The sequence below is a fragment of the Cervus elaphus genome, chromosome 5 (genome assembly GCF_910594005.1).
Source record: "Cervus elaphus chromosome 5, mCerEla1.1, whole genome shotgun sequence".
Lineage (NCBI taxonomy): Eukaryota > Metazoa > Chordata > Mammalia > Artiodactyla > Cervidae > Cervus > Cervus elaphus.
In genome coordinates, this window is record NC_057819.1 from 116,329,053 (window position 1) to 116,355,634 (window position 26,582).

General features: G+C 55.5%; 2 protein-coding genes across 11 annotated transcripts; one reads left to right on the top strand and one right to left on the bottom strand.

The window, feature by feature from the left end:
• The first annotated feature begins 290 nt into the window (after positions 1–290).
• RUNDC3A (RUN domain containing 3A) lies at positions 291–9,971 on the top strand. Of its 7 annotated transcripts, none has more exons than XM_043904826.1 (11): positions 291–672; positions 4,276–4,391; positions 4,721–4,869; positions 5,056–5,141; positions 6,292–6,381; positions 6,506–6,586; positions 6,770–6,935; positions 7,051–7,208; positions 7,992–8,129; positions 8,245–8,351; positions 9,382–9,971. In XM_043904826.1, exons 1-11 carry the CDS (start codon positions 566–568, stop codon positions 9,522–9,524), a joined length of 1,341 nt encoding a protein of 446 aa, XP_043760761.1. In that variant the 5' UTR covers positions 291–565; the 3' UTR covers positions 9,525–9,971. The 7 variants fall into 7 exon arrangements, with proteins under 7 accessions (XP_043760761.1, XP_043760759.1, XP_043760762.1 ...); XM_043904822.1 differs by lacking the exon at positions 9,382–9,971 and adding an exon at positions 8,769–9,164 and having other exon boundaries at positions 306–672; XM_043904823.1 differs by lacking the exon at positions 9,382–9,971 and adding an exon at positions 8,769–9,164 and having other exon boundaries at positions 325–672; positions 4,736–4,869.
• A 611-nt stretch (positions 9,972–10,582) lies between these two features.
• SLC25A39 (solute carrier family 25 member 39) lies at positions 10,583–15,186 on the bottom strand. Of its 4 annotated transcripts, none has more exons than XM_043904820.1 (12): positions 15,039–15,181; positions 14,053–14,152; positions 13,861–13,920; positions 13,708–13,752; positions 13,322–13,431; positions 12,692–12,759; positions 12,420–12,544; positions 12,074–12,247; positions 11,653–11,762; positions 11,356–11,437; positions 11,189–11,269; positions 10,583–11,097 (listed from the first exon to the last, which is right to left on the bottom strand). In XM_043904820.1, the coding sequence occupies exons 2-12, from the start codon at positions 14,135–14,137 to the stop codon at positions 10,982–10,984; spliced, it is 1,056 nt and encodes a 351-aa protein (XP_043760755.1). In that variant the 5' UTR covers positions 14,138–14,152; positions 15,039–15,181; the 3' UTR covers positions 10,583–10,981. The 4 variants fall into 4 exon arrangements, with proteins under 4 accessions (XP_043760755.1, XP_043760754.1, XP_043760752.1 ...); XM_043904819.1 differs by having other exon boundaries at positions 13,322–13,455; XM_043904817.1 differs by having other exon boundaries at positions 13,322–13,752; positions 15,039–15,184.
• Between the last annotated feature and the right edge of the window lie 11,396 nt (positions 15,187–26,582).

The window sequence follows — 26,582 nt, forward strand, 5'->3', positions numbered from 1 at the left end:
GGTGAGGAGAAATGAGAAGACTTCTGAGATAAGACACCACTGATCAGGGGGCAGAAACAAGGGAGTAGAGGCGTCGGGACGCAGAGACGCGAGACGTGGGGTCCTGGGCTCTGAGCCTGGGGGTGGAGGGCAAGCCAGAAGCCCCCTTTCTTCCTTCCAATCGCTGCCTCTCCCTGGGACCCTCCCGGCGCTCCCTGAGGCCCCTGCCCTCTCCCCTCCCCCCCAAATCCTGCACCCTCTGCGGATTGGTCCCTGGCCTGCCGGGGGGCGGGGCTCGAGGGCTTTGACGTCACCGGCCGAGGGGGGCGGGCGGCTAGGGGAGGGGGTGACGGGCCCCGGCTCAGCACCTCGGAGAGTTCCCTCCCCGGCCTTGTTTTGCTTCGGAATCGCCGCCGGGGGAGGGAGCCAGGGGGCCGGGCAACACGCGCAGCGGCTGGAGGATGGCCGTGGAGGGGTCGACGTGCCCCGGCGGGCAGAGGGCCCAGCGGTGATCCGGCGGTGGGGGGCCGGGGCGCCGGGCAGGGTGAGGGGCAGCTGGCGGCGGCAGCAGTGGCCACACATCTGGATGGAAGCGAGCTTTGTCCAGACCACCATGGCTCTGGGGCTGTCCTCCAAGAAAGCGTCTTCCCGCAATGTGGCCGTGGAGCGCAGGAACCTGATCACCGTGTGCAGGTGGGCACCGCCGGCGGGCGGGGGTGGGGTGGTCAAGGAGAGGCGGCGGGGCCGGCTGGATGCGAGGATGCACAGCAGACGCGAAGAAAAGGGAGGCAGCACCGGGTTAAGAGCAGCGCGCGTCCGCTATCCTCAGACCCAGGCTTGGAGAGGGTCTGGAGGTCTGGTCCCTACCCTTCCTTCTAGGCCAGGCTAGGCCAGGCCGGTGCCCAGCCTGGGGCCTGGAGGGTGAGGGGTGTTTAATTGGCACTGCAGCTTCCTGTGAGAACCAGGAAGTGACATTGTCTGTGAGGGGGAGGGGTGGGGAGGGCTGGCTCCCTTGCTGGGGGCGGGAGCTGGGTGGGCAGAGAACTGATGGGAGAGGGGAATGAACGCCCTCCAAGCATGTCCTCACGCCCACCCCTGCCAACCTGGCCTCTCTGGGGTAGGGTTTTTCTGGGAGATTTCCCAATGCTCAAATCCTGGAGCAGGGGTGGTGCCCTCCTCCATCTCTGGGCAGTTACAGCCCATGGCAGGGTCAACCGGGCATGTAGGTGAAGTCCCTGAATCCATCCAGTGAAGACACAGCACTGCCCCTGTGGTGGGAAGGACTGAGGGCCTGACCGCAGAAGCTGGGTTCTCCTGGGCTCAAGGGGAGGAGATTGGGAGGGCCAAGCCCTTGGTTCCCAAGGGTGGGGTTGTCGCAGTGTTGGGAAGACTTGCCCGCTTTCTTGGGGCCCAGAAAGTGAACCTTCCCACTCCCCAGCCCCGCAGTGGCTCACTCTCCCTGCCCTGAAGCCAGGAATGACCAGTCCTCAGCCCCCACCTGCACTCATCTCTCCCCCTCGGAGCCCCTGCCAGCTGTCTTCTCCACCTGCAATCTCCCCTCGGCCCCACGCCACCTCTGAGGGCTCAGCTGTCTTCCCTTGCCAGCCCCACCTGCCTGCATACCAGTCTTGGTCCTGCTCCCTCCCCCAGGAATCAGTGCCCCCCTGATGCTCTGGGTCTGTCTCCTACAACTCTTCCAGGTTCCTGGGTGCACACCCTGCCCTACTACGTCTGTCTCATACCATTACATCCCCAGTGCCTAGCATGGTGCTGTGCACCCGTGACCTCTTTAAAATGCCTGGAACATTAGATAGGAATGAGTGCGGCAGTGGCCCAGTCCAAATGCAGGCCTCTGCCTCCATGCTCACCTCTCAGGCCCTGCCAGTGTGGTGTAAAACACAGATGGTCCTAGGTTCAGGCTCTTCTTCAGTTATTAGCTGTACCACTTTGGGGGAGTCTCCTAACCACTCTGGGCCTTGGGTGTCTTACTATGTCCATTGTAGATGTAATAGCCACACCAAGGAATGGTAATGATATGATGCATGTTGGAGCCTAGTCCAGTGCCTGGCACATGAAAACAGCCCGTCCGATGCCATCCTTCCTGTCCCTCTCATCTCTCTTGACCTCCTAGGTTCTTCTTCCTTCTCTTGCCTGCCAGGACAGCTGGGACTGCTGAAAGTGTAGGGAAGGGACGAATGCCCCTGGGCCTCAGCTGCAGAAGCAGACGTTCTGGGGGACTGGAAGTGGGGTTAGAGCTGGAATGTGAGGGATAGAGTTGGGGGGGGATTGGGAGCATGACAGAGGCTCAGAAACCCCTCCGGCCCCTGCTGCCTCATCACAGTCACGTGGTTCGCCTCCAGCTCCGGGAACAGTTCCCTTTAGCAGGCCGAGGGCTCCCCTGGGCCCTGGCTGCCCTGTCTCCATGGTAACCTGCAGCAGCTACTGCACCTCTGAGCAGGGAACACACCATGGGGCTCCCGGGGGCGATGACCAGCTCCATAGCACCCCTGAGGACAGATGGCAGATGGCTGCTATGCTGAAATCAGCCACAGGCCCCCACTGAGGTCTGACCCAAATGACCAGAAGACATCACAGGAGCAGGACTGTATAATAAAGTCCAGATAATGCCCTAAACATAGACTCCTTCTGGCCATGCCATTAATGGCCCAGTTCCTTACCACCCCTGCCCCATGGCTTGCTCACTCACCTTCTCCCAGATTTTTCCTGGAATTTGAACCAAAATTTGATGAGACAGGTACTATTATTCTTGTTTGCACCTGGTGAAGATGGGCCTTGGAGAGATTAAGTGACTTGTCCCAGGCCACAAAGGTACCACAAGGATACAGGATTTGAGTCCACCCAGGCTGCCTCCCTTGGTACAACCCCAGCACTGACCTGACTCTTATCTCAGTCCAGACCAACTCAAAGGGAAGGGAGTGAGGTCTGTGGGCTTAGTTGTGCCATTGGCCTAGAGCCTTGGAGGCCAGTGTTCGAGGGCTGGAGAACAGAGCGGAGGACAAAGTATGGAGGAGACAGGGGCTGCTTGGGGCCTCAGTGATCCTGACATCCACCAGGAGGCCCCAGAAAGAGCAAGGGCATTGGGATCAGACATACCTGTTGACGCCTCACAAGCAGTGTGACTTCGAACAGACCAGTCAATCTCTTAGACCCTCAGTTATCTTATCTGTAAAATCGGGGTAATGGTGATACTAAGAGGACCTTCCTCCCAAGGCTGTCAGGATAGATGAGATGACACATACAGAGTATAGCGCTGGGCACATTACAGGACTGGATGAGCTTAGAGAAAGAAGGATGGTTCCAAGCAGCCCCCATATCCCTGGATACATCCCCCCTGCTGTACCACCCACAGAGGGGCCATGATGGGATGCTGGGAAACATGTCCTCATCCCTGCCCCACCCCGCTGCAGCGATGGCAGGTGGAGACTGCAGGCGTAGGGACTGTAGAGGGAGCCCAGGCTCTGGGTGGATTGGAGGGAGGGTGGGGGCTGCTGGGCTCCAGTCTCTCAGCCCCACTGGCTTCCCCTGGCTTCCTTCCTCTCTGAGAGGCCAGGTGTCCGGGCCCTCAAGCCCCCTTCCAGAGATCTGCTGCCAATGCCCCCTCCCACCCACTGTATGTGTCAGACCCGCACCCTGCACCTCCCCCGGCCCAGTTCTGCACTGCCTGGTTCTGGGCAGCTGGTGTGTGGGTGGCCGAGCTAGGAAGGAAAAGGGGGAAGGGGGGCATCCGTGTGCTGGGGGTCCACCTGGCCACCCATGCCTGCCCACGCTCCATGTGCTTGGTGCAACTCACATGCGCTGGCACAGGTGACCCCACCCCAGAAGGGACTGGAGAATGTTCTAGCAATAGCAGAAGGCAGCTCAGGACAGGGGCACAAAGCAGCTCCCACCTCCGAGCCAACCCCCACCCTTCTCTGACAGACAGAACGCAACTCCAAAGGGTGGGTGATCAGCAAGAGGCTCTGGGCTGGCCCCCTGGCTCCAGGTGCCTCATCCTTCTATCTGTTGTTTCATCCCCTCTCATACTTGTTCCTGAAGCTTCCCTTCTCTGCCTCTCCGTCACCCACTCTGTCAATCAATCTCCCATCTGCCACCCTACTCACCCACATCACAGCCCCTCTCTGGTCACTACAGTCTCACTTGTCCCCCACTCTCTTTCCCTCTGCCTTCCTACCACATCCATGCTCCTGGTGATCTCTTCTTATCCTGCCTTTTACCCCCATTACCCCGTCTTCTCACCTGACACCCCACTGCCCCTTCTCCCTCCCTCTCACCCAGGTTCTCCGTGAAAACCCTGCTGGAGAAGTACACAACGGAGCCCATCGATGACTCATCCGAGGAGTTTGTGAATTTTGCAGCCATCTTAGAGCAGATCCTCAGCCACCGTTTCAAAGGTGGGTCCAGGTTCCTGTCCCCTATTGCTCCCAGCTACCCCCTTCTGATCTACTCTGTGGCTGTCTGAACCCCATCATTGACCCTGGTCCCAATTCTAGATCATGCACAGAAGCTCAAGCACAGAGCTGGGAAGGGGGGGCACAATACAAGGGGTACCCACAAGCCCCAGCAGTGAGCCTCGTGTGTACATGTATGTGTGGGTATGTCTGTTTGGGGTAGGCATGATGCACGTGTATGGCTGCTTTTATTTATGCATGTGCATGCCCCGTTACATGGACCCTCTCCAAACTCCCTGGTCTTGCTGAGCCCGCTCCCTGCCCTGGCTCAGCCTGTGCCCCAGCAGGTCCGGTGAGCTGGTTCAGCTCAGACGGGCAGCGAGGCTTTTGGGACTACATCCGCCTGGCCTGCAGCAAAGTGCCCAACAACTGTGTGAGCAGCATCGAGAACATGGAAAACATCAGTACCGCCCGGGCCAAGGTGAGGGGCCTGCAGCGGGCAGGGCCAGGGCAGCTGCTCCCTCCTCTGGATACAGAGGGGCTGCTTGCTCCTTGGTCCTCACCCCAGCCCACAGGCACTGGGGAGAAGGGCCACAGGAGGTCCAGACCCAGGGGCACACACACAGGTCCCTCTGGGGCAGCCAGTAAAAGTGAACGTGCTTTCCAGGGCCGGGCATGGATCCGGGTGGCACTGATGGAGAAGCGCATGTCGGAATACATCACCACAGCCCTGCGGGACACTCGGACCACCAGGTCAGACCCCCTCAATCAGTGTGGACCACAAATCCCAGGATGTACATTCATTGCCTAAACATACTTGATCCTTAAGTTGTGGCTGCAACCTTCAGTATCTGGACTACAACTACCAGCATGCACTGCTAGCTTTCCCCTCCCAGACCATCCACCAGTCAGCTGGGCCAGCCAGTCCCAGAACACACTTTTAGCGCCACCACCATCTCTTCCAAGTCAAATTCATTGACCCCCATGACCCCCAGTGCTGGTCTCATGCACATAGCTCTGGACAAGCCTCAACTATGTATTATTTGACTTGTTGGCCTTGTTCCATGACCTATAGCACACAGCTCTACCTGCTCTGCAAACAACAGCAGCAGTCTGTACTTGCTACCCATGGACTACAGAGTCCTAGGGGACAGAGTTTCAGTCTGTACATCGTGGGTCTGCAGAGATATTGGGTCCGGGAGGCAGGGTCACAGGCAAGATGTGCCAGAGGGGAAAATGAGTACAGTAGGGACATGTGCCTCGCTACCCCACTCACGTGGTCACACCCAAACTGATGTTTTTGGTTGCACTGTATCTCTGGTATGTCCTCACATTTCAGGATTCACATTAACATATATTTTTAAAAATCGACTGTATGCCAAAATACTTCCCTGGTAGCTCAGACGGTAGAGAATCTGCCTACAATGCAGAAAACTTGGGTTCTATTCCTGGGTCGGGAAGATCCCCTGGAGAAGGGAATGGCAACCCACTCCAGTATTCTTGCCTGGAAAATCGCATAGACAGAGGGGCCTGGTGGGCTACAGTTCATGGGGTTGCAAAGAGTTGGACAGGACTGAGAGACTAACATTTATATGCCAAGCACTGTTTAGGACTTGTTTCCTGATTTTAAGGATCTGGGTGACCCTGTACTTAGTGGAGAAGGGGTAGTTCAGAGGGTTGGAGGTCGAATCTCAGGGGACACGCGTTTTAATAGGTGGGAGACACAGGCGCTATCCCCAGTGGGCCCCAGTCTGAGGGGGAGACAAGATCCACAGTGAGGGGTGAGCAGGAAAAAAGGTACCTCCTTCCTCCAGGCAAGGTTTGTGATAAGCCAACAGGAGAAGCCCTGAGGTGTGGGGCCCCCTGGGAAGACTACATTGCCGGTACCTCCCCCCTCCCACAGACGCTTCTACGACTCAGGAGCCATCATGATGCGGGAGGAAGCCACGGTCCTCACTGGGATGCTGATCGGACTGAGCGCCATAGACTTCAGGTGGGGTCTGGGTGGCGGTGGCGGTCTCCGTGACGGTGGGATTGGGGTTGTTTCTCTGCGAAAGTCCGTCCACACTCCCATCCTCTCATACCTGCCCCCCACCCTGTGGCTCTTCTGCCCCCAGCTTCTGCCTAAAGGGCGAAGTGCTGGACGGGAAGACCCCCGTGGTCATCGACTACACGCCCTACCTAAAGTTCACTCAGAGGTGAGCAGCTCGATTGTTGCGGAGGTGGGTGGGTGCGGACAGACGACCGCCCAGAGGGGTGGGGATGGCGGGCGGGAGGCAAGCGGTCTGGGCATCATGCCGCCCCCCCCCCCCCCCCCCGGCCCAAGAGGCTTGTCTGTGTAACTGTGTAACCTTGGCTGTGTAACTGCTCCCTCCCTCAAGCTACGACTACTTGACGGACGAGGAGGAGCGGCACAGCGCCGAGAGCAGCACGAGCGAGGACAACTCTCCCGAGCACCCGTACCTGCCGCTCGTCACCGACGAGGACAGCTGGTACAGCAAGTGGCACAAGATGGAACAGAAGTTCCGCATTGTCTACGCGCAGAAGGTGAGCGGCGCGCGGCGTGGGCGGGGCGTGGGCGGGGCGAGCCCGGCAGGAGGCGGGGCGGGCGGCCGCGGGGACCACCTCCTCTCGCCGCCCGGGCTGAGCCGGCGCCCCGCAGGGCTACCTGGAGGAGCTGGTGCGTCTGCGCGAATCGCAGCTGAAGGATCTGGAGGCGGAGAACCGGCGGCTGCAACTGCAGCTGGAGGAGGCGGCGGCGCAGAACCAGCGGGAGAAGCGGGAGCTGGAAGGCGTGATCCTGGAGCTGCAGGAGCAGCTGTGAGTGCCGCCGCCGCGGCCCTGACCCTGATCCCCCGCCACCCCGACCACATCGCCCCCGCTGACTCTAACATCACCTTTCCTGATACCAACCACCACCATCAGACCACTGAGCCCGGTACCGCCACCCTGAGATCCCCCTCCCCGGGCGACCTAACTTTATTCTCAACATAAAACCCGCACCACCCCCCCACCTCTACCCCCGCCCCAAGCTGGCTCCCCACTTCATCCTCAGCTACCCGACACCAGCTAGAATGGCCACTCAACAGTACTCCTGGGATTCCGGCACTACAGGAGCCCCAATATTACTCACAAGCAACTCTAATTAATAGTATTCAACGCCCTTCAACATGATTGCATCATTCCCTCTGTTCAACACATCTGAACGTAGGCCCACTGAGCATCATCACCCACAGTGACCCCTGACCTCACCTCTGCCCATCCTTCTAACAGTTCCTCTTTAAACGTTTTCATTACCCTGAGGCCTCCCAGCATGACCCCCTGACACCCCATTACTCTTCATGAACCCCACATTGCTCTGCACCGACCTGCCCACCACCCTGACTCCCCTGACATCTCATTATTGCGCTAAACCCCAACATAATTGCACTAATTCCTATCACCCCTGTGACCCCCCCAGCACACTCCACTGACTCTCAACATTCATACCGTTTCTGCCACCCAGGTTTCAATCCTAGCCCCTCCCCCCACCTCTCTCTGAGCCCCTCTTCCCCACTTCTGCTCCCTCTTCCAGCCAGGCCTGACCCCCCCTCCCCATCCCAGGACAGGTCTGATCCCTGGTGACCACGCTCCCCTGGCCCAGGGTTCCAAGGACCTCACCACACGCCTGGTCAACCAATGGCCATCACTGGGCACGCTCAGTGGGGCCGAGGGTGCCAACAACCCCAAGCTCTACCGGAGGTAAGCCCCAGCCAGACAGCCTGGCCCCAGTGCTGGCCCCTGCTCTCCTACGGAAGAGGGGCGCTAGGGGCTGTGGGCCTCTGTCCACCCACTGGCTCTCTCTGCTTTGCCACAGACACAGTTTCATGAGCACGGAGCCCCTGTCTGCTGAAGCCAGTCTAAGCTCGGACTCCCAGCGCCTGGGAGAGGGCAAGCGGGACGAGGAGCCCTGGGGTCCCATCGGTGAGCCCCCCAATCCAGCACCCAGTACCCACTACAGAAGGGCTGAGGCCAGGCCTTGGGGCTTGTAGTCAGGCCCTGGCCACGTCCCTCGTTCAATCAACCCTGCCTAGGAGCTTAGCACAGCAACTGAGAGCTTGGTTTGGGGTGTCAGGCAGACCCTGGCACAAATCTCAGCCGCGCCTTCTCTGGTTGTGGGAGCTTGGTCATTGAGTCCACCTTGCTGAACCCTTCTCATCTGTAAAATGGGGGTGCTGATTAGAACAGTCACCAGTGTTGGCAAATGGTGAGGGCTCCGTGACATCCTCAAAGGCCCCACAGATCCTTTGGGAGTTCTTTGCCTAACTATTTTGCTCTTATTTCTTGCGCTCTATGAACCAGTTGCCTGACCGTTGTTTCCCCCTTCTCTTTGGCTGCCAGGAAGCTCAGAACCAAATTAGTGGCTCCCTTCAAGCGAATGTCCAGGACTTCAACGCATGCATTTTGTGTTGCCCTCCCTCCCTGGCTTCACCTGGCTTTCCCACCCTAGTTTCCCTGGTGCCTGGACCACCTGTCTTTTCTTTCTAAAATCCACACCGCACTGGATGACCCTAGAACTTCTCTGAGACGAGGCAGGCTATGGACCGTGGAACCCCGCCACACTGTGTCTGTGATTGTCCGTGTGTCTGTCTCCCCACCAGACTGTGAGCTCCGTGAGGGCAGGGACCGTGTCTTGTCCGCTCTCTGTATCCCCCGCGCTTGGAACCGAACAAGTGCTCACCACGTGTTTAATAAACGGACAAAGAGAGGATGAACCCTCGGGGGGAGACAGAGACATAAACTGACGATTACAATACAGTGTCTGTCCCCAGCTCTCTGCATGACAGCCGCAGGTGCTCTTCCCCGGTTTCGCTGCAAAAGGCCGGCGCTCCAGGAATGAGGAGGGTCTCCTGGCGGGTGACCCGAGGGCTCTTTCACTGCCTGCACCCGAGCACCGCCCACCACTCACTCACGGAGGCCTGTCGGCATGGCCTCACCAGCCCTCTCTCCCCAGGGAAGGACCCCACGCCCTCCATGCTGGGCCTCTGCGGCTCCCTGGCCTCCATCCCCAGCTGCAAGTCCCTGGCGAGCTTCAAATCCAACGAGTGCCTGGTGAGCGACAGTCCCGAGGGCAGCCCGGCACTGAGCCCCAGCTGAGGAGCGGCGTGGGCAGCACCAGCCCCACCTGCCGCCCTCCCTCAGAGCCTCCCCAGCCCAGGCCACCCTCCAGAGAACGCTGCCCACTCAGCCAGGAGTCTCTCTGGAGACACCCTTTGCTTCTAGCCCAGTTCAGCTTCTTGCCCACTGAGGCTGGAGCTGCCAAGAGAGGCCGCTGGGGCCGAGGCAGGGGCACCGAGGCCACGGGGACCCTCAGGAAGCTGCTTCTTCCGGTGACCCCGATGCCTGGTTAGCTCCCAGCGGGACTCTCCTTCGCTCATCACCCCACCCTCCTCAGGGGCTGGCGGCCCAGCCTCAGCAGCCCCACGTCCCATGCCTCTTCTGTCTGCCCCTGTGTATACCCTGGAGTCACTCCCTCCTCAGCCCCCTGGCTGGGGGTGGGGGCCAGCTATGAGGGTATCAGGCAAATAAAAACCAGAGGACTGAGGGCAGCCTTGTCTGTGGAGGGGCTGGGACAGGGGGCCCGGTCCTGAGGTTGGCAGAATGTGGTGGAGTTAGTGCTGGGCCCATAACCAGGTGATGCTGGACCTGCTAAAACCTGGGAACAGACTGGTTGGAGTAATTCAGGGAGTGGGTGGCTTTGGTATGAAGTGTCTGAAATAGTAGGTCAGCCCAGGGAAACACCAAAGTGTGTTAAGGGCCCCTTGGATGGCTCATCTACCCCAGGCAGAGACGATGCTGGACATCCTGGGCAGGGAGTTGGGGGGTGGGGCAGAGATGGAGAAGGCAAGCCCTGGCAGGGCCCCATTTCCCATCCATTACTGAGCAATTCAGCTTCAGTCTACAGGTCCAGACTCTTCCATTAGGCCAAGGCCTGGCACTGAAGCCACCTTCCTTCCTGGGTTGTCACTTAAGTGTGCCCTTGGGTAAAGATCTCACCCCCGGTGGCTCTCATGACATTGCGGGAGGGCTCCTCTACAGGGATGCCACCCGGGCAGCCGAAGCCAACGTCAAGGTCCCTTCCAGGCCTCTTCTGTGCAAATCGCTCATCAAGCCCTGCTTTCCCACCCACCCCAGACACCTCCTGCAGTTACAAGCACTGGAAAGAGGTTTATCGTCTTTAGACTCAACAAATTAACAGGGGTGGATACAGACTATGCCAGGCCCAGGGTTTTGTGGCTCCTAGAGACAGGCTCACTTACAGCAAACCCACAGGGAAATGAGGGGAGAAGTGAGCAGATTTGGTCTTGAACTTGAGGGAAAAGAGTGATGATTCTCAGGGCTGGGGAATGGGGAACAGCAGGAAGTAGTCAGGGGGTTTGGGGGGAGGGGGCTCTGGGTGGGTGCAGAGGGGCATTCCCCCCACCCCTAGGGCTGAGTGGGGAGGAAAGAGAAATGAGGCCCCTCCCCTCAGTGCTGAAGGAAAAGGCACTTGGCTCAGTCTCCTCCTGCCCCACCCTGTCCACGGAAGAGGTGGGGTCCTTGTCCCCTCGCTTTCAAGGGCTCAGAAGCTGTTCCCTGTTGAGCCTCTGGAAGAAGCTTTTGCCAAACTCATAAGTGCTGATCATGATGGCGCAGGAAGGGGCGGCCTTGATGATCCTCGGGAGGAAGCCTGTAGTGGGAGGGGGAGGCTAGGGTCAGAGGTCGAGCCCCAGGGAGCACCAACTTCACCAGGGTGTGGACACACACATAAAGATGCCCACCTGCAAAGAGGCCCCTGGTGCCTGACTCGGCCAGGATCCTCCGTAGCAGCAGCCAAGTAGAGTCGGCGTGCGGGGGCATCACTGCAAATCCAGGTGCGGCCCAATAAGACCCCGCTGGGCACCCCCAACCCTGCCTACCCTGCCCCACACAAGCCAGGGTTCCTCACCTCTCACAGCCTCCACCGCTCCTAGTGCGACCTGGCGTTGAGTCTTCACCACGTCGAAGGGTAGAGTCAGGGTGGCCGCCACCTGGTGGGGTGGGAACAGACTTGTCTCCATTCCCAGGACCCCCATCCCTTGCATCCAACCTGGGCCTCCTGGCCTTAGCTAGAACATCACTAGGGGAATGGAGTGTGTGTACCCATGGAAAGGCACACAAAGATTCTTTTCCAGAGCATCTCCAACAACCCTCTGGTCACCTCAGGGACACGTCAATGGCCTCACTCCCACCATGATCGACTCACCATCCCTGAGATGCCGCCAGCGACAAAGCTGATGCCCACGGAGGTCTGGTCCTTTGGCCTGAGCCTGCTCAGCCAGCTCTTCACCAGCTCATAGTTGAACCAGTACAGAGCTTGGGGGCACGGGGGTGCACTCATGAGAGACTGGGAGGGCAGTGGGGTAGGCCCAGACGTCCCATCTCCCACGGACCTACATCACAACCACTCCCTCCCAATTATGAAGCCTGCATGCTATGTGCCAGTGGATTTCACAGGCCCAGGGCAGGAAGTGTCTCATGAAAACATGGGGCCCACTTCACATGTGAGATGGATACTCACAGCTCAGAGAAGTTACATGACTTATAGATTAGTAGTAGCAAAACTGGGGCTTAGCTGTAGACCTCCTGGGGCCCCTCACCTCAACCCCTGCCCTGCGGGTGCCTACCTGAGAAGGGCACATCCCGAAGGGCAGTGGGACCCCAGCCCAGCCAGAGTGAGCGCCAGCCACCCTGAGCCACAGCCGCTCGGACACAGGTGCCCAGCTCCCGGTATGACAGGTGCTGAGCCTGCAGCTTTGTCCGCACCAGCTCCAGGGGACTGATCACAGTCACGGTGCCCACTGTGGGGAACGGGAGGATGGGTCAGCTCACAGGTCCCAGAGGCAGCCGTCCCAGAGTCCAGGGGCCTTAAACATCCCTCCACCCCAAGGCTGGCAGAGGTTGGGAGTCGGACTGGGCTCCTGCACTGGGGGGATGGTCAAAGGGTGACGGCGGGCCCAGGGCTGTGCTCACGGCGGGCCAGTGCGCCAGCCACCATGGGAGCGTAGAGGTCAGAGGTCAGGGCTCGATCACACAGGAAGGCCTTGAGTTGGTCGTAGGCGGTGAAGTAGACGGCAGTGGCTGGCACAGTCATCACCCTGGGGGTGTGTATAGGTTAGCCAAGACTCTCCAAAGCTCCCAAACTTCCCAAGGTTCCCTGGCCCCACTCAGCCAGCCAACACTGGGAATAAGAGGTTGGAATGGGGGGGATCGGGGGAGGCAAGCCGCAGAACTGGGGTGCTCACAGGGTGGCTGGGAGGCCGCTCCACAGGGTCCTGGTGCCCTCATGACGCACAATCTTCACAAAAGCATCCTGGTCACGCAGACACCAGCCCAGAAGGAGGAAGGATGAAATGAACAAAGCTTGTGGCAGGGCTCTCCCAGGCTGGGTCCTCGCCTGACGCCCTCGCTTCTACCCCAGGAGCCCCTCAGGCCTCCACACATGTAACTCCCTATTTGACACCAAACAGACTCCTATTCAGGCTTCCCAGGTAGCACTAGTGATAAGAATATGCCTGCCAACGCAGGAGACACGAGACATGGATTTGAGCCCAGGGTTGGGAAGATAACCTGGAACAGGAAAGAGCAATCCACTCCAATACTGGTGCCTGGAATATTCCATGGGCAGAGGAGCCTGGTGGGCCACAGTCCATGGGGTCTCAAGGAGTCGGACACGACTGAGCATGGAACAGGAGGGACTCCTAATCACCTTTCAAAACCTTGTGAAGACCATGCCCCCTCGGGGAGCCCTTCCCAAAATGAACTGGCCATCTCTATGTGCTTTAGGCTACCCACTGTTTTCTGGATCTACTGCCCTACCAATCTGTATCCCTCCAAATGCCTACAGACCCATCCAGGGCACAGCTGCTCCTCACCATGGTACCAGTGAAGCGAGTGGGGTCCTGAAACCAGGTGGCACAGCGGGCACCATTTGGGCACAGGTAGAGGGGCTCTAGGACACCATTGCAGTACAGGAGGCACTTCCCTGTGGACCGGAGAGAGGAGGGCACTGGGGAAGGGGTGGGGGCGTCAGAAAGACAGGGCCTTGGGACCTCACAGGGAGGTGGTGAGCTCCCATCCCTGGAGGGCCAGCGGAGGCTTGGGTCCCTGGGTGGACGTTCTAGTGTAGGACAGAGGGCTGGCTGATGAGATCTAGAAGTGTGTGCCAGTCCATGGCTGTGGGACCCCCCATGTGCCCTGAGAGACTGGGACACTCCCTCCCCTGAACCCTTACAGGTTCCCCGTGATGCGGGGCACTCACATTTGGCGTAGGAGAGGCTCCAGAGTCTGGAGGGAGGCATCAGCTCTAAAAGACAAGATGGTACCTCAAATCAGAAGTGGCCCCCACCTGCCCCCAGGCACCCCATCCCTGGGGAACCCTGCACCCCCATTGGCTCCAAGGTCAGGCACTCACCACTGGCCACTGAGGGGCGCTGGGACTGCAAGCGTACCTTCACCACATCCAGGGGGGTCACTAGGGGAGGAGGGCAGGACTGGAGGCTCCTTCAGGACCCCTCCCTGACCCCTCATCCACAGCCAAGTCACTTGTCAGCATCTGGTCTGCCCCAGCCCCCAGCTGCTCCCACCCCACCTCCCCAGGTCTTACTGAAGAGGGAGGTGACCACAGCCCCCGCACCGGATGCCACCATTTGTTGGAGGGGGCTAATGCCCCCTGGGTCCTGGTCAGCCATCTTGTAGCTTCAGTTCTGAAAAGCAAGTGTCAACTGGAGCAAAAACCAGAGTCAGGAAGGAGAAGAAAGGAGGCAGGGGTGCCTAGGGACACTATGGAGACTCTCACCCCATTCACTCACTGAGTATGAGTTTCTCACAACCACTTTCTAAAGCAGTTATTCTCAGCTTCACCTTGCTGGGGGCGTGGGGGTGGGGAACATGCTCAGAGAGGTGAGTTGACCGGCCCAAGGTCACACTGGGAGTAGTCAGCAAGGAAACTGGGAGAGTCACCCATCAGTTAATGGACAATAACGGCCTACCGCCATTCCCTCTCTCTCGCCACACCGGCATACTGTGATCCAGTTCAGTGCAGGTGCCCTGGAAGGCCTGGGGACCAACGATCAAAGCGCCTGAGCCGCCCCCCCTACGGCCCCCACTCCAGCGCCCAAGGCCCGAGATGGGTGCATGCGAGCCTCGAGTCACACAGCGTGGATAGGTGAGGCCGGGTAGTGAGGAAAAGGGAACAAATCTGAGGGCGGAGAAGGGCCCACCCCCTTTCCTGGGACTGAAAGTGAGGACTCCCAGACCTCCCCCGCACCCGTCCTCTCGAGGCCCGAAGGGTAAAGACAAATTTATCTGCTCTCTCTCGCGAGCGGGGGCGGTGGCGGGGGCAGGAGGGGCGGTAGGCTAGGCCGAAAATGCTTGAAGTAGGGATAGGACGACAAGATCGCTGTTCACCCCTCAGAGACATTCTGTTCCGACTCCTCGCGCAGGGAGCGCCCGGTGGGGCCGACTGTGTCGGCCCGCGACTCCCGGCCCCCAGCCCAGGCCCGCCCGGCTCAGGCTCCCTCGGACCCCTAGAGACCCAACTCCCGCCTCTGCCTCCCGCTTGGCCCTCAGCCTTGGTCCAGTCCCGCCCACCTGGCTCTAGGCCGGTGCTCGAGCGGCGCGGTGCCCGGGGCCGGGCGGGCCCATAGCGGCTCCGCCGCCGGTGCGGGCTCCGCGCGCGCTCACTCGGCACCGAGGCCGACTCGGAAAGCGGCCGAGCTCGCCCCGCCCCCGGTTGGCCCTGTGAGGCCCCGCCCCCGCGGGCCGACCGACCGTTTGCCCGGAGTGACGCCGGCCCGCCCACTCGCGGCCTCCTCCCCGTCCCGCGCTAGCCCGAACCCGCGCGGCCGATGCCCAGTTCCGCCAGCGCGCCAAGGTCGCGTGTTTCCACGCCGCGCTCGACCTGGCGGCAGCGCTGTACTTGACAACTTATTCTTCCCAACACCACCCCACCAGTACTCGGGCAGAGCGCTGTTCCCACAAACTATCCAGACGAGCATGGGTAACGCACTCTCCCCGTCTTTTTCATTCGCGGGCCGGAAAGATTTGAATCAATTCTTCCAGAATCGCGAGGGCGGTCAGACAGTGATGGCAAACATCATGGCTCTTTGTTGAGTTTTTTACAACTTCATGATGGCCGTATCAAATAGGGTCGTCCCCGTTTAACAGACAGTCCACCGAGGTTGCAACGCCAAAACCACTTGACAAACTGCGGGGTAACACGCGGGTGTGGGCGATGGAGCTAACGAGTAAGCAACTGAAGCCAGACAGACTGGCCCGAGGAACGGCTGGCCCGGGAGCCCCCGGGAGATCTGGGTTTACACCTGGGCTTCGTCCCACCTCCTTGTGGGGACCGACATTTCTGTGTTGGTTACTCTCACAAAACCTATTTCTACGTCTCAACAGTTTTAGAAGTAGATTATTATTCGCCTTCCCCATTTTACGGAAGACGAAACTGAGGGTCATAGTTAAGAACCCGGAATTCGAACTGGACAAATACCAAACCCCTCCCCTCAAATTGCCTCCCCAGGGTGACAGGTTGGCGTAAATCCTGTAACGACGTCTCCGATCCCGCTTCTCAGGAGACTCATTTTTCTCCCGGGCCAGCCCCGTTAGCCGAGACCCCACCAACTGCCTCGCCTTTAAAACTTTTCGTTCGCTGATTATTTGTTCTAACAGAAAAATGAACACTGGCTATGAGCCTGCGCCTTTAAGAAGGGTAGGCCGTGACTCTGATGTCATTTGTTTCTCCGCCCCTCACCCCGAGAACGGTTGCTTCCCGGCAGGGAGTAACCCCACCAGCCGGTGCACGCCGGATTAGCACGTGGATTCCATGGGGCCAACCATGCGCTTTCCCTGAGAAAAGGCTTTGCGGCTCTCCAAGGCTAGGAAGCCCGAAGTGGGGGGCGGGGAGTCACCGGTGAAGTGCTGCTGGTCTAAAGGGCCCCGAGAGAAGGAGCCATTTACATTCCCTTCTTATATAAGTGAATTTTGAAACGACAAAAAATCATTTTAAAAACTGTCAGGGAGGGAGTTCAGCCCCAATTAAGGTCCTTTACCGCCTTAAAGACATGACTTAAAAACAGTTTCACAGCCATCAACCAAGAGATATCGCTTCCCATTTTACAGAGGAGGAAACTCAAGTCCTTGTGTGTAATGACTCCTGGTGTCGAGTAGAACCCAGACTTCTCCTATGCACTCTTCCCATTTTACGGTGAGAAAATGAGGACCCTAGAGGTCAAGTTGCATCAAAATCACATGAATGTAAGAGCTAGAGTTCAAACCCCCACCTTCCTCTGTCCAGAGGACCTCCCACCCCAGCCCATTCTCCACCAGGGCTCTCTGCTCCCTGCAAAGGTTTACTCAGGCCTTAGGTCGCAAGAACTCTAAGATACAGCATGTGCGGGCCCGCACCACTTACCTGCCTCAAGATCAGAGTTCTGGGAGGCCAGGACCTAGTTCCAGTCTGAGCTGCCTCCTGCAGCAGCTGTGGGACATCTAGCAAATATCTAGGGGTCTTTAAGCCATTTATAAAATGAGCTGATGGGGATCAAAATACCTGCAGCTCCCAGGAATTTTGTATGTAATGAGTTAATAGCTCTAAAGTACATAGAGCCCTTTCTGGCACTTGGCAAGCAGTCAGTGACTGTTACCTATTACTGTTGTTGTTTAGTTGCTAAGTCCTGTCTGACTCTTTGCAACCCCATGGACTGTAGCCTGCCAGGCTCCTCTGTCCATGGGATTTTCCCAGCAAGAATACTGGAGCGGGTTGCGATGTCCTTCTCCAGGAGATCTTCCTGACACAGGAAGCAAACCTGTGTCTCCTGCATTAGCGGGTGAATTCTTTACCACTGAGCCACCTGGGAAAAGCACTATTATTATTCATTGCCCCCTCCCCCTTGGCACAGATATTTCTGGAAAGGGTCTTTAGAGCAACCAGGATTCTGATCCTACTTCTGCCTCTAAATGCAGGCACAGATAGTGATGACTCCTCACATGCCTTCTTCCCCAGAGCAACGTAGCTCAACCAGGAATCAAACCTGGTGATCTCTGAGCCTCAGTTTCCTTCACAATAGAAGGAGGGGCTTGCACTCCTTGCATTTCTGAGTTTCTTCTTGCAAAAGGATGCCTTTGAGGTTTGTCACTACCCTCAGTTTCCTCAACTGAAAATAAAGATGAGGTCACCTGCCTGCTGATTTACAGACTCTTAGCTAAAGACAGGTCTGTAAAAAGCTAAGTAAAGAGCCGACAAATAGTTCTGTGGCTCCGCCCAGAGCTGAGCAGATCACAGCCCCTGCCATACCCTACAAGTAAATGCTTTGAGGCTGGGAAAACCTTGGGCACCGAAGGTCAGCACACTGGCAGCAGTGTGGGTAGCTGGGAGAAGTTATCTACCACTGGAGCTGATGGAGGTGCCATCCAAGGGCAATCAGAGCAACTTCAGGGTGGAGCCACAGCTTGAGATGCTCATAACTGTGGGGCCCTGGCTGGACTGGCCTGCCCTGAGAAGCAAGCCTAGAGTCCTGAGGAGGAGATGGCCACTGTCCTGGCTGACTCAGCCATGGTTCACACTGACCAGGCACCCAAAGGTCCTTCTAGAGGCAGCATGTGGCCCCATGTGGCCATCACTAGCCTCTTCATCAGATGGAAAAAACAGATACTCCTTTCAACTGTAAAAGGGGAGAAAACAGTACCACTGCCAGGGGTTATCTCAGGGACTGATGGACAAGTCCTTGCCTGGCATTGGGGAAGGGATATAAACAGAAGAGTGTTTATTGTGAGGCTCAGTTCTTCCAGGGCAAGCCCCAGCTTGCACCCCTAGGGCCTAGGAAGACATTTAGGGCCCTGAAGTAGGGCTCAGGTCCCTCCCAGGGATTCTACCAGCACCTCTGAGTTTAGAGCCAGAACTGTTCCCACCTAAAAGTGCCTTGCTGGAGGCCAGTCCCCAGGCTGCAGGATCACAGAACCAGAGAAGAGAGATCCAAACTCTGGTGGTGGTGGCTTAGCTGCTAAGATGTTCTGACTCTTGTGACTCCATGGACTGTAGCCCACCTGGCTCCTCTGCCGAGTTTTAGGCCCCCAGCTAAATGCCAAGTCAGAGCTTTGATTGAGCCCAGTGGGCAGGGAGGGGTGGGGAAGTTAGTATTGTATTGTGTATTGTTTAGTCAAACCTGACTCTTTTGTAACCCCATGAACTGTAGCCCACCAGGCTCCTCTGTCCTTGGGATTTCCCAGGCAAGAATACTGGACATTTCCTTCTCTAGGGAATCTTCCCTACCCAAGGATTGAACCCACGTCTCCTACATTGGCAGGAGGATTCTTTACTACTGAGCCACCAGGGAGGCCCGGGGAAGTTAGAGAGGACTTTATTGTGACAACTGGAGAAAACTGAAGAAGGCCTGTATGGTCAATATTATTTTATCAACATTAAATTTCTTGAGTGTGATAACCATACAGAGGATTTGTAGGAGCACGTCCTTGTTCTCAGGAAATGTTCTTAGGAGTGCTGAGGGGTAAATATCTGCAACTTAGTCTCAAATGATTCAGCAAAAAGAAAGAGATAAGGCCAATGTGCCAAAATGTGAACAACTGTGGATCAAAGTAAAGGGTATGTGCTGCTCACTGTACCATTCTCAAAATTTTTCTGAAGTTTTAAAAATTTTCAAAATTAAAAGCTGGTGGGGAAAAGGATTTCTCCCTCTGAAAGATATATGTATGGTATATGTGTGTATATATATATATATATATATATATATATATATGTATGTATATATAGTGCTAGTGGTTAAGAACCCACCTCCCAATGCAGGTAAACATAAGAGACCTGGGTTTGATCCTGGGTCGGGAAGATCACCTGGAGAAGGAAATGGCAGCCAATTCCAGTTTTCTTGCCTGGAGAATCCCATGGACAGAGGAGCCTGGCGGGCTACCGTAGGGACTCTCCGTAGGGTCGCAAAGAGTCAGACATGATTGAAGGGACTTAGCACACATGTACACAATCAGAAGGCGACGAAGTTGGGAATTCCCTGGAGGTCCAGAGGTTAGGACTCTGCTCTCACTGAGGAGGGCTTGGGTTCAATCCCCGTTAGTGGAACTGTGCATAAGAAAAAACAAAAACCAACAAAACTGTCTTTCATTTTTTGAAGTTTAAAAAAATAAGAAATAAATGTAATAGCTAGAATCAGCCCACCTGTGGAGAGTCCTCTATCTGACCTCCCCACCCCCCACCCCAGACCTCCCTGGCCTGAGAAGGTGGGCTGGGGAATTTCTGGACACCCAAGGCTTGAATAGGGGGACCTGGGTGTGGTCTGAGGCAGTGGCCTCTGGAGGGGAATAGTCCTGGCTAAGACTGTAAAATTGCCTTCCCCCATCCTGCTGGGAACTCAGGACAGGCTCTCTATACTCTGCTGGAGGAATGTGGATTAATCTACCTCGGAGGAGGGCAGTTTTGAGCCATAACTATCGAAATTCCACATACCCAAGCCTGGCGCTAAAGGTCGAGAATCTGCCTGCCAATGCAGGTTAGAAGATGGGGAAGATCCTCTGGAGAGGGGAATGGCAATCCACTCAGGTATTCTTGCCTGGAGGATCCCATGGACTCAGCCAGGCCACTTGTGAGCATTCCTCTGCTGATTGGCTTGCTGCTGTGCGTAGCAACTCTCCTTGATCGTAGCCCTGTGTGTAACAGCAGGAAGCGGTGGAAAGGGACTGCCTGACAATATTCCCGTATAACAAACACCACCCTGCAAGGGATGCTGATCTCCACCTCCGAGTGTAAAACAACCTCAAAGGTAAGTGTTAAATTGAAAGGCGGGCAGTTGTTCTCGATCGGAGCTCTACCGCCCCCTAGGGGAAATTTGGGGAATTTAAGGGGCCGTCTATGGTTTTCACAAGTTCCCGAGGCCCTGGCATTTTGATAGAGCGCAGGGCAGGGATGCTGAATGTCCTGTAAAGTATAGGACAGACTGACATCACAAGATTTTATCCCCATACACCTCTCAGCTTTCCTCTGTCTTTCTGGACAACCGCATACATTCTTCCCTCGGTGTTCATGGAGGACGGGTCCCAAGAGCCCCTGCAGATACCAAAATCCAGGAATGCTCGAGTTCCTTATATAAAATGGCCTAGGAGAGTGGATACAGCCGGCCCTTTGTATCTGCGGGTTTCACCTCTGTGGATTCAAAAAATCCATTGGTCATTATCCGACCTGGAAGCCAGCTCTATTTCACCCATGCCGTGAAGTGCTAAGTCGCTTCAGTCATGTCCAACTCCATGCGACTCTATGAACTGTAGCCCACCGGGCTCCTCTGTCCGTGAGATTCTCCAGGCAAGAATACTGGAGTTGATTGCCATTCTCTTCTCCAGGGGATCTTCCAGACCCAGGGATCGAACTGGCATGTCTTACATCTAACCTTCATTGGCAGGCAGGTTCTTTACCATTAGCGCCACCTCACCCACATCTTCTTAAATGATTTTATAATATATTGAATTTCCCAGGAATAAAATGATCTTGCAATCTCCAGGAAGACATGTCTTTGTCTCCGTTAGAACTTTACTGAAGATCACTGACCATTCAGAATGTCTGGTCTGGTTGGCCACCTGGCTGGTGTGAGCTGAGAAGCTGACACAATACTCCAGCCCAGCCTCCATTTCCGGTTCTCCATCACCAGAGATTCATGGGCGTCTGCAACTTTCTCTTCTTACATGGAGTCAAGCCTGAGCTTTCACGCACAGAAAATACATATTATTTTATTCTAAATTACTTTATTTTATTTTTCCTCTCTATTACAGTTTGCATTTCATACAGATTTTTTAAAAATGTGCATAGGAAATTATACTATCTGTACATTTCGCTTCTGAAAATGTATTGCAGGAGACTTAAAACTATATTACCAGAAGAAGACTTTGGATCTGACTCTGTTGAGAACCTCAGAAAGGACCAGGAGCTAACCAGGCACTGGTGTTAGGCATGTAGTGTCATTGCCTTCTGGGAGCTGCAGGCTCTGCTTCCCACTGTGACCGAGTCTGCCGGGAATATGTCAGCCTCCAGAACAGGGTGGGCATGGCAGGGCTGAGCCCATGTCTCAGCGACCCAAACAGAGGAAGTGCCGTCCCAGCTGGGCCCGGACCAAAGTCTTGACCTGTATTCATCTCTCTCCCCCTCTCTCTCTTTGATATTTTTCAGTGTTTGTCTTTTTCTCTCTTTAAAAATATTTGGGACTTCCCAGTGTTTAATACTCCACACTTCCAAGACAGGGAGTGTCAGTTTGATTCCTGATTGGGGAACCAAGATCCCATACGCCTCAGAGTGCCCCTAAAAAAAAAAAAAAAAAAAGTTTGAGTGTACTGCTGTAAGCCCTGAGATATAGCAGGGAACAAGCCACTTGGGGTCCCTGCTCATAGTTCTAATGCAGGAGACACACACAAACAAGTAAATAAGACAACTGCAGACCAGGAGAACATCTGTAATTTAGTGAAGGCGCTGAAACATGTAATGTAATGGAGAGGCCCTGCGATGGCCTAGGAAAAGGCAGAAGTAGGGAGGGGGTCAGGGAACATCGATGGAGATCAACCCATGGTGAAGGCCAAGGGAGAGCAGGGCAGGCTGGGGTGAAGGGGAGTGCTTGGATGAGGGATCAGATGTCTTAGTAACTTACACTGAAAGAACAGCTATGATGGTTACAAACACAGGCTCCGGACCAGACCTGGGTCCAGTTTCTGGTTTCACCCCTTCCCAACTACAGAGCCCCAGGAAAGTTGCTTAACCTCTCTGAGTCTTTCTCCTTTCATCGTAAGATGGGAATGATAATTGTACCTCCCTCGCAAGACTGTGTTAAAGATTAAAGGAGAGCTTAGTACGGAACCTTACACATTGTAAGTCTCCATAAACATTAGCCAGAACTACTTTTTAAAAACAGGAAATCCAGTGTACCAGTAACCATCCTAACGTAAGAAATTGAATTATCAAGTCCTCTGATGTGTATGTGAGCACAAATTTCTGCTAACTTGGGGAAATTTGTCTCTTTTCTGGGCTTCATTTTCGTCATTTTTGAAATGGAAACAATAATTCTCTCAGCCGTACTTCCCTTTCAGGACTGCTGAGAGGTTTGAGAAGACAGATGAGGCGTGTGAAGGAGGTTTGTGACCCGGAAAGGGTGACCCGGGGTTGAGGAGGGGGGAGTTCCCTCCTGTCCTGCCTCCTCTCTGTTCCTCCTCGGGCTCCTGGACATGACCTGACCTCCCTGAGTTTTCTGGCGAAGGCGGTTTTCCTTACTGAAGCCCTGGCCCTATGCTTCAGAGGCAGATGATTAGATTAACAAGAGGAACCTCTTTGATGTCCTAAAAAGAATTCCTCCTCCCATTTACTGCGCTGCTTTACAAGGTTTCTTAACAGCCATCATCCCACGTGAACCACTCGTGACTGTGTAAGAAAGCATGTGGGGGTTACTGTGCACCCAGCTTACAGATGAGGAAACAGTCTTGGAGGAGTGAAGTGACCTGTCCAGGTGACTTGGAGCGGGTATCTCCTGACGCCCAGGGGGACTGCCTAGAGAAGGGACAGAGAACTCAGGTGGGCTGGAAGGGCTCAGGGAGTGGGGGGAGGACCTGGTTGAACTGACGTCAGCATCCAGGAGAGCCTGGAGATGCTGGCAAAAGCTCTGAGGTCTGATCAGCTTGAACTCAGATACCGTCACCACTGCTCAGCAGCTGGATGACCCTGGACAAGACCCTTAGTGTCTCATACATCCGTGAGATGGAGCTAATACTCTGCGGTGTTGTTAGAAGGACTCAGTGATGTTGAAGAGTTGAGCCGGGCAAAACGTGGTCCTGATTCTTCCCTCCACTCCCCCCACCCAACTTCATGAACATTCCAGCCCTAGTTGTCAATTAGTCAGCCGTCCCACAACACAAGTTGTCCTTTCACTTCCGTGACCCAATCTATCCACCTGCCCCCCTTGACAACAGCTAGGCACCAAGTCTGGGAGTCCACGGGCAATGAAGCAACCACTCAGGGCCTCAATGAAGCTGCCCCCAGGGCATTCTCAAGTTCAGAAAAAGGCACCAGGTGGGGAAACTTTCTCCCTGTACCCACAGGGAGGCATAACTCTGGCCAGACCACCATTGTTGCCCAGCCTTTCCCAAGCCTTCTGGGGGGGCGGGGCGGGGTGTCCTTAGATGTGGGTGCAGGGCAGTCACCCTGAAGGAGCTTCGGAAGGGTTTGGTGGAACCTTAGCTTCTGTCTTGGGTTTGGCTGGATGTTTTCTTTTCTTTTTTTTTTTTTCATTTATTTTTATGGATGTTTTCTTTTTCACTTGAGTGGCATCATATTTTTACATCGTTGATTTTGTAATTTTTGTTTGTTTCTTGTTTGGGTCATGCTGAGGAGCTGATGGGATCATAGTTCCCTGACCAGGGATCGAACCTGGGCCCTCAGCAGTAAAAGCATGGAGTCCTAACCACTGGACCGCCAGGGAATTCCGTGATTTTGTACATTTTATTTGGAAAGCAAATTTTAGTCCTGAATAAATGTGCTTTAGTCAGAATTCTCTCAAGCATAGGAGTTGTGGAGAAGGAGATGACAGCTTATAAAGGACGACTGTGAGCTTGGAAATTTTCATAGGTCTGTGAGCACGTTCCATTCTCCCAAAGCCTTGCCAGGTAATTACGATTACTCCATTTCACAGATGAAGGCATTTGGGGTCAAATAAATAAGCCAAAGTCACCCAGCTGGCAAGAGGCTGAGCTGGAACTTGATATCAAGAGGTAAAGATGAGGTCTTGCTGCCCTTATCCTAGGCCACCGCCCATTTCCCAAAAAAGCTAATTCCCATGTTCTGGCACCAGGCCCCTTCCTCTCCTGGACACCACTCTGGCCTCCTGGAGAGTCACGGGGGTCAGTCCTTGCCTCAACCAGGAAGTTCTTCTCCAGGTCACCCCCCTGCTCTCAACACGTTAGAAACAAACTTTACCTGGGAAGGTGTCCTCCTCCCCCCAAGAAGCTGGGTGCTGACTCCACGTTCTGATGGGAGAAGTCAGCCCAGCTCACCCTACCCCGTGTCTCTCTGCCCGGACCCCATCCCTGAGGGGTTGATGCTTCCTCTGCTCCCTCCACCCTGGTCTGGCTGAGAGATCCTGATGGTTTCAGCCTGAGGGGTGCCCTTCTCAGGAGTCTGAAATGGACAAGATGCAAAGAGTCCCACCAGACAGGGTCCTGGACCCTGGACCAAGTGGATGCCATGGGGTACAGCCAGGCATGTGGGGGATCCAGCTGAATTTCTGGGAAGGAAGATACATGGAAGGAGAGGGTGAGGTGGGCTGAAGGAAGGGTGGGCAGCTGCCCATGCTAAGGTGTGTGTGTGTTGGGGGGGAGTCCTGAGAGGGTCCAACGGGAAGTGTCTCCATTACAATGGCAGCTTCGTGAACTGAGCATATTCATGGCTCAGGCCCCACGCTGAGGGCTCCTTGGACAATACCTCATCTGGAGGGAAGTGGTCGATGTCCTCAATGTACAGACCATGACACTGAGGCAGAGAGGTTAAGCCAAGTCACACAGCTTATAAGAGGAAATGGGACTAGAAGGGAATGTCCTCCTTGGTTCTTCATTGCATAGAAAGGGGGTCAGGCAAGATGAGGGGCTCTCAGACCTGCACCTCAGCCCCCTGCTGCTGCTGAAGCTCCCCAGGTGAGTGATAGGCACTCGAGCTGCGAACCCTGGGCCAGAGGATCCCTGAAGCTCCCTCCATCCAGGGCCTCTGCAAAGCCAAGTAATCAACTTCCCGTAGCTGCCTTCCTTTCCTGCTTCTTTCCCTTCTCTCTCTCTCTGTATCCCCACCCTGCATCCTGCACCCCGAGAGCTGGATTTAAAGGTACCGTCCAGTATCAGTCTGCCTGCACAGAGGGGTGGTCCTACCCCCCCACCCCCATCCCAGGGCCAGGTGGAGCAGCCACCACACTGTGTAGACTCTGAATCTCCTGACAGAGGGCAGGACAATGCTCACTCACTGCCCAGATGAACACATTGAGGCCAAAGAAAAATAAGAACTCACATACAAGCTCACAGGGGCAAGTCACGGAAGAAACTGCTAGAGGATTTGAAAGTGGAAGTCTGGTGTGGGAAAAGAGAGGATAGCAATGCTGTTTTGTGTGGGGCCTTGCCTAGTGGTCTAGTGGTTAGGACTCTGAGCTTCCACTGCAGGCAGCCTGGGTTAGGGGACTAAGATCTCGCAGGTGTGAAGCACAGCCAAAAAAGAAAAAAGAGTGCTGCTTTGTGTTATAACTTGACTATAATTTATCTGCATGTTTTACTTTGTTAAGAAATAGTCATTGATTAAAAAACAACAAGGGAAGCACCCTGCCCAGTGGCCCTGGGCAAGTTCAGGGCCCCTGCTCGGGCAGGAGTCCAGATCTGGCGCCTCTATTGCCAAATATCCCGCCACAGACTTGGGCCTGGGCGCTGGCCAGTTCCTGCCTCCCCTCCCCCACACCTACCCAGCTAGGCTGCAGGGCCAAGCTGAGCCCCGCAGACACCAGTCAGGTGCCCCGTGACGAGGGCCGTCGCCGCAGGAACTGGGCAACAATTGCTCACTCTAAGTGACTCAGGCAGGAGAGGGAAGGAAGGAGTAGGTGTGTGTGAGGCAGACGCCATTTCTATGCCCTCACCCAGGCCTCACTGTTCAGGGCTGCCAGATTTAGGAAATAAAAGTATAAGATGCCCAGTCAAATTTGCATTTCAGAAACACAAGGGATAAAATGTTTTTTAGCCACACCCCCACACAATCTGTGGGATCTCAGCTCCCTGACCAGGGATTGAACCCAGAGAACTCCCAAGGGAAGATTTTAAGTGTAAGTATGTGTCGAATAAGACTTCCCTGATGGCTCAGACGTTAAAGAATCTGCCAGCAATGTGGGAGACCTGGGTTCGATCCTTGGGTCAGGAAGATCCCCTGGAGAAGGGAATGGCAACCCATTCCAGTATTCTTGCCTGGAGAATCCCATGGATAGAGGAGCCTAGTGAGCTACAGTCCATGGTCTTGCAAAGAGTCAGACACAACTGAGCAGCTAATACACACACATGTGTGTCAAATATTGCATGGGACATACTTATGCTTAAAAAATGTGTCTTTAATCTGAAATTCAA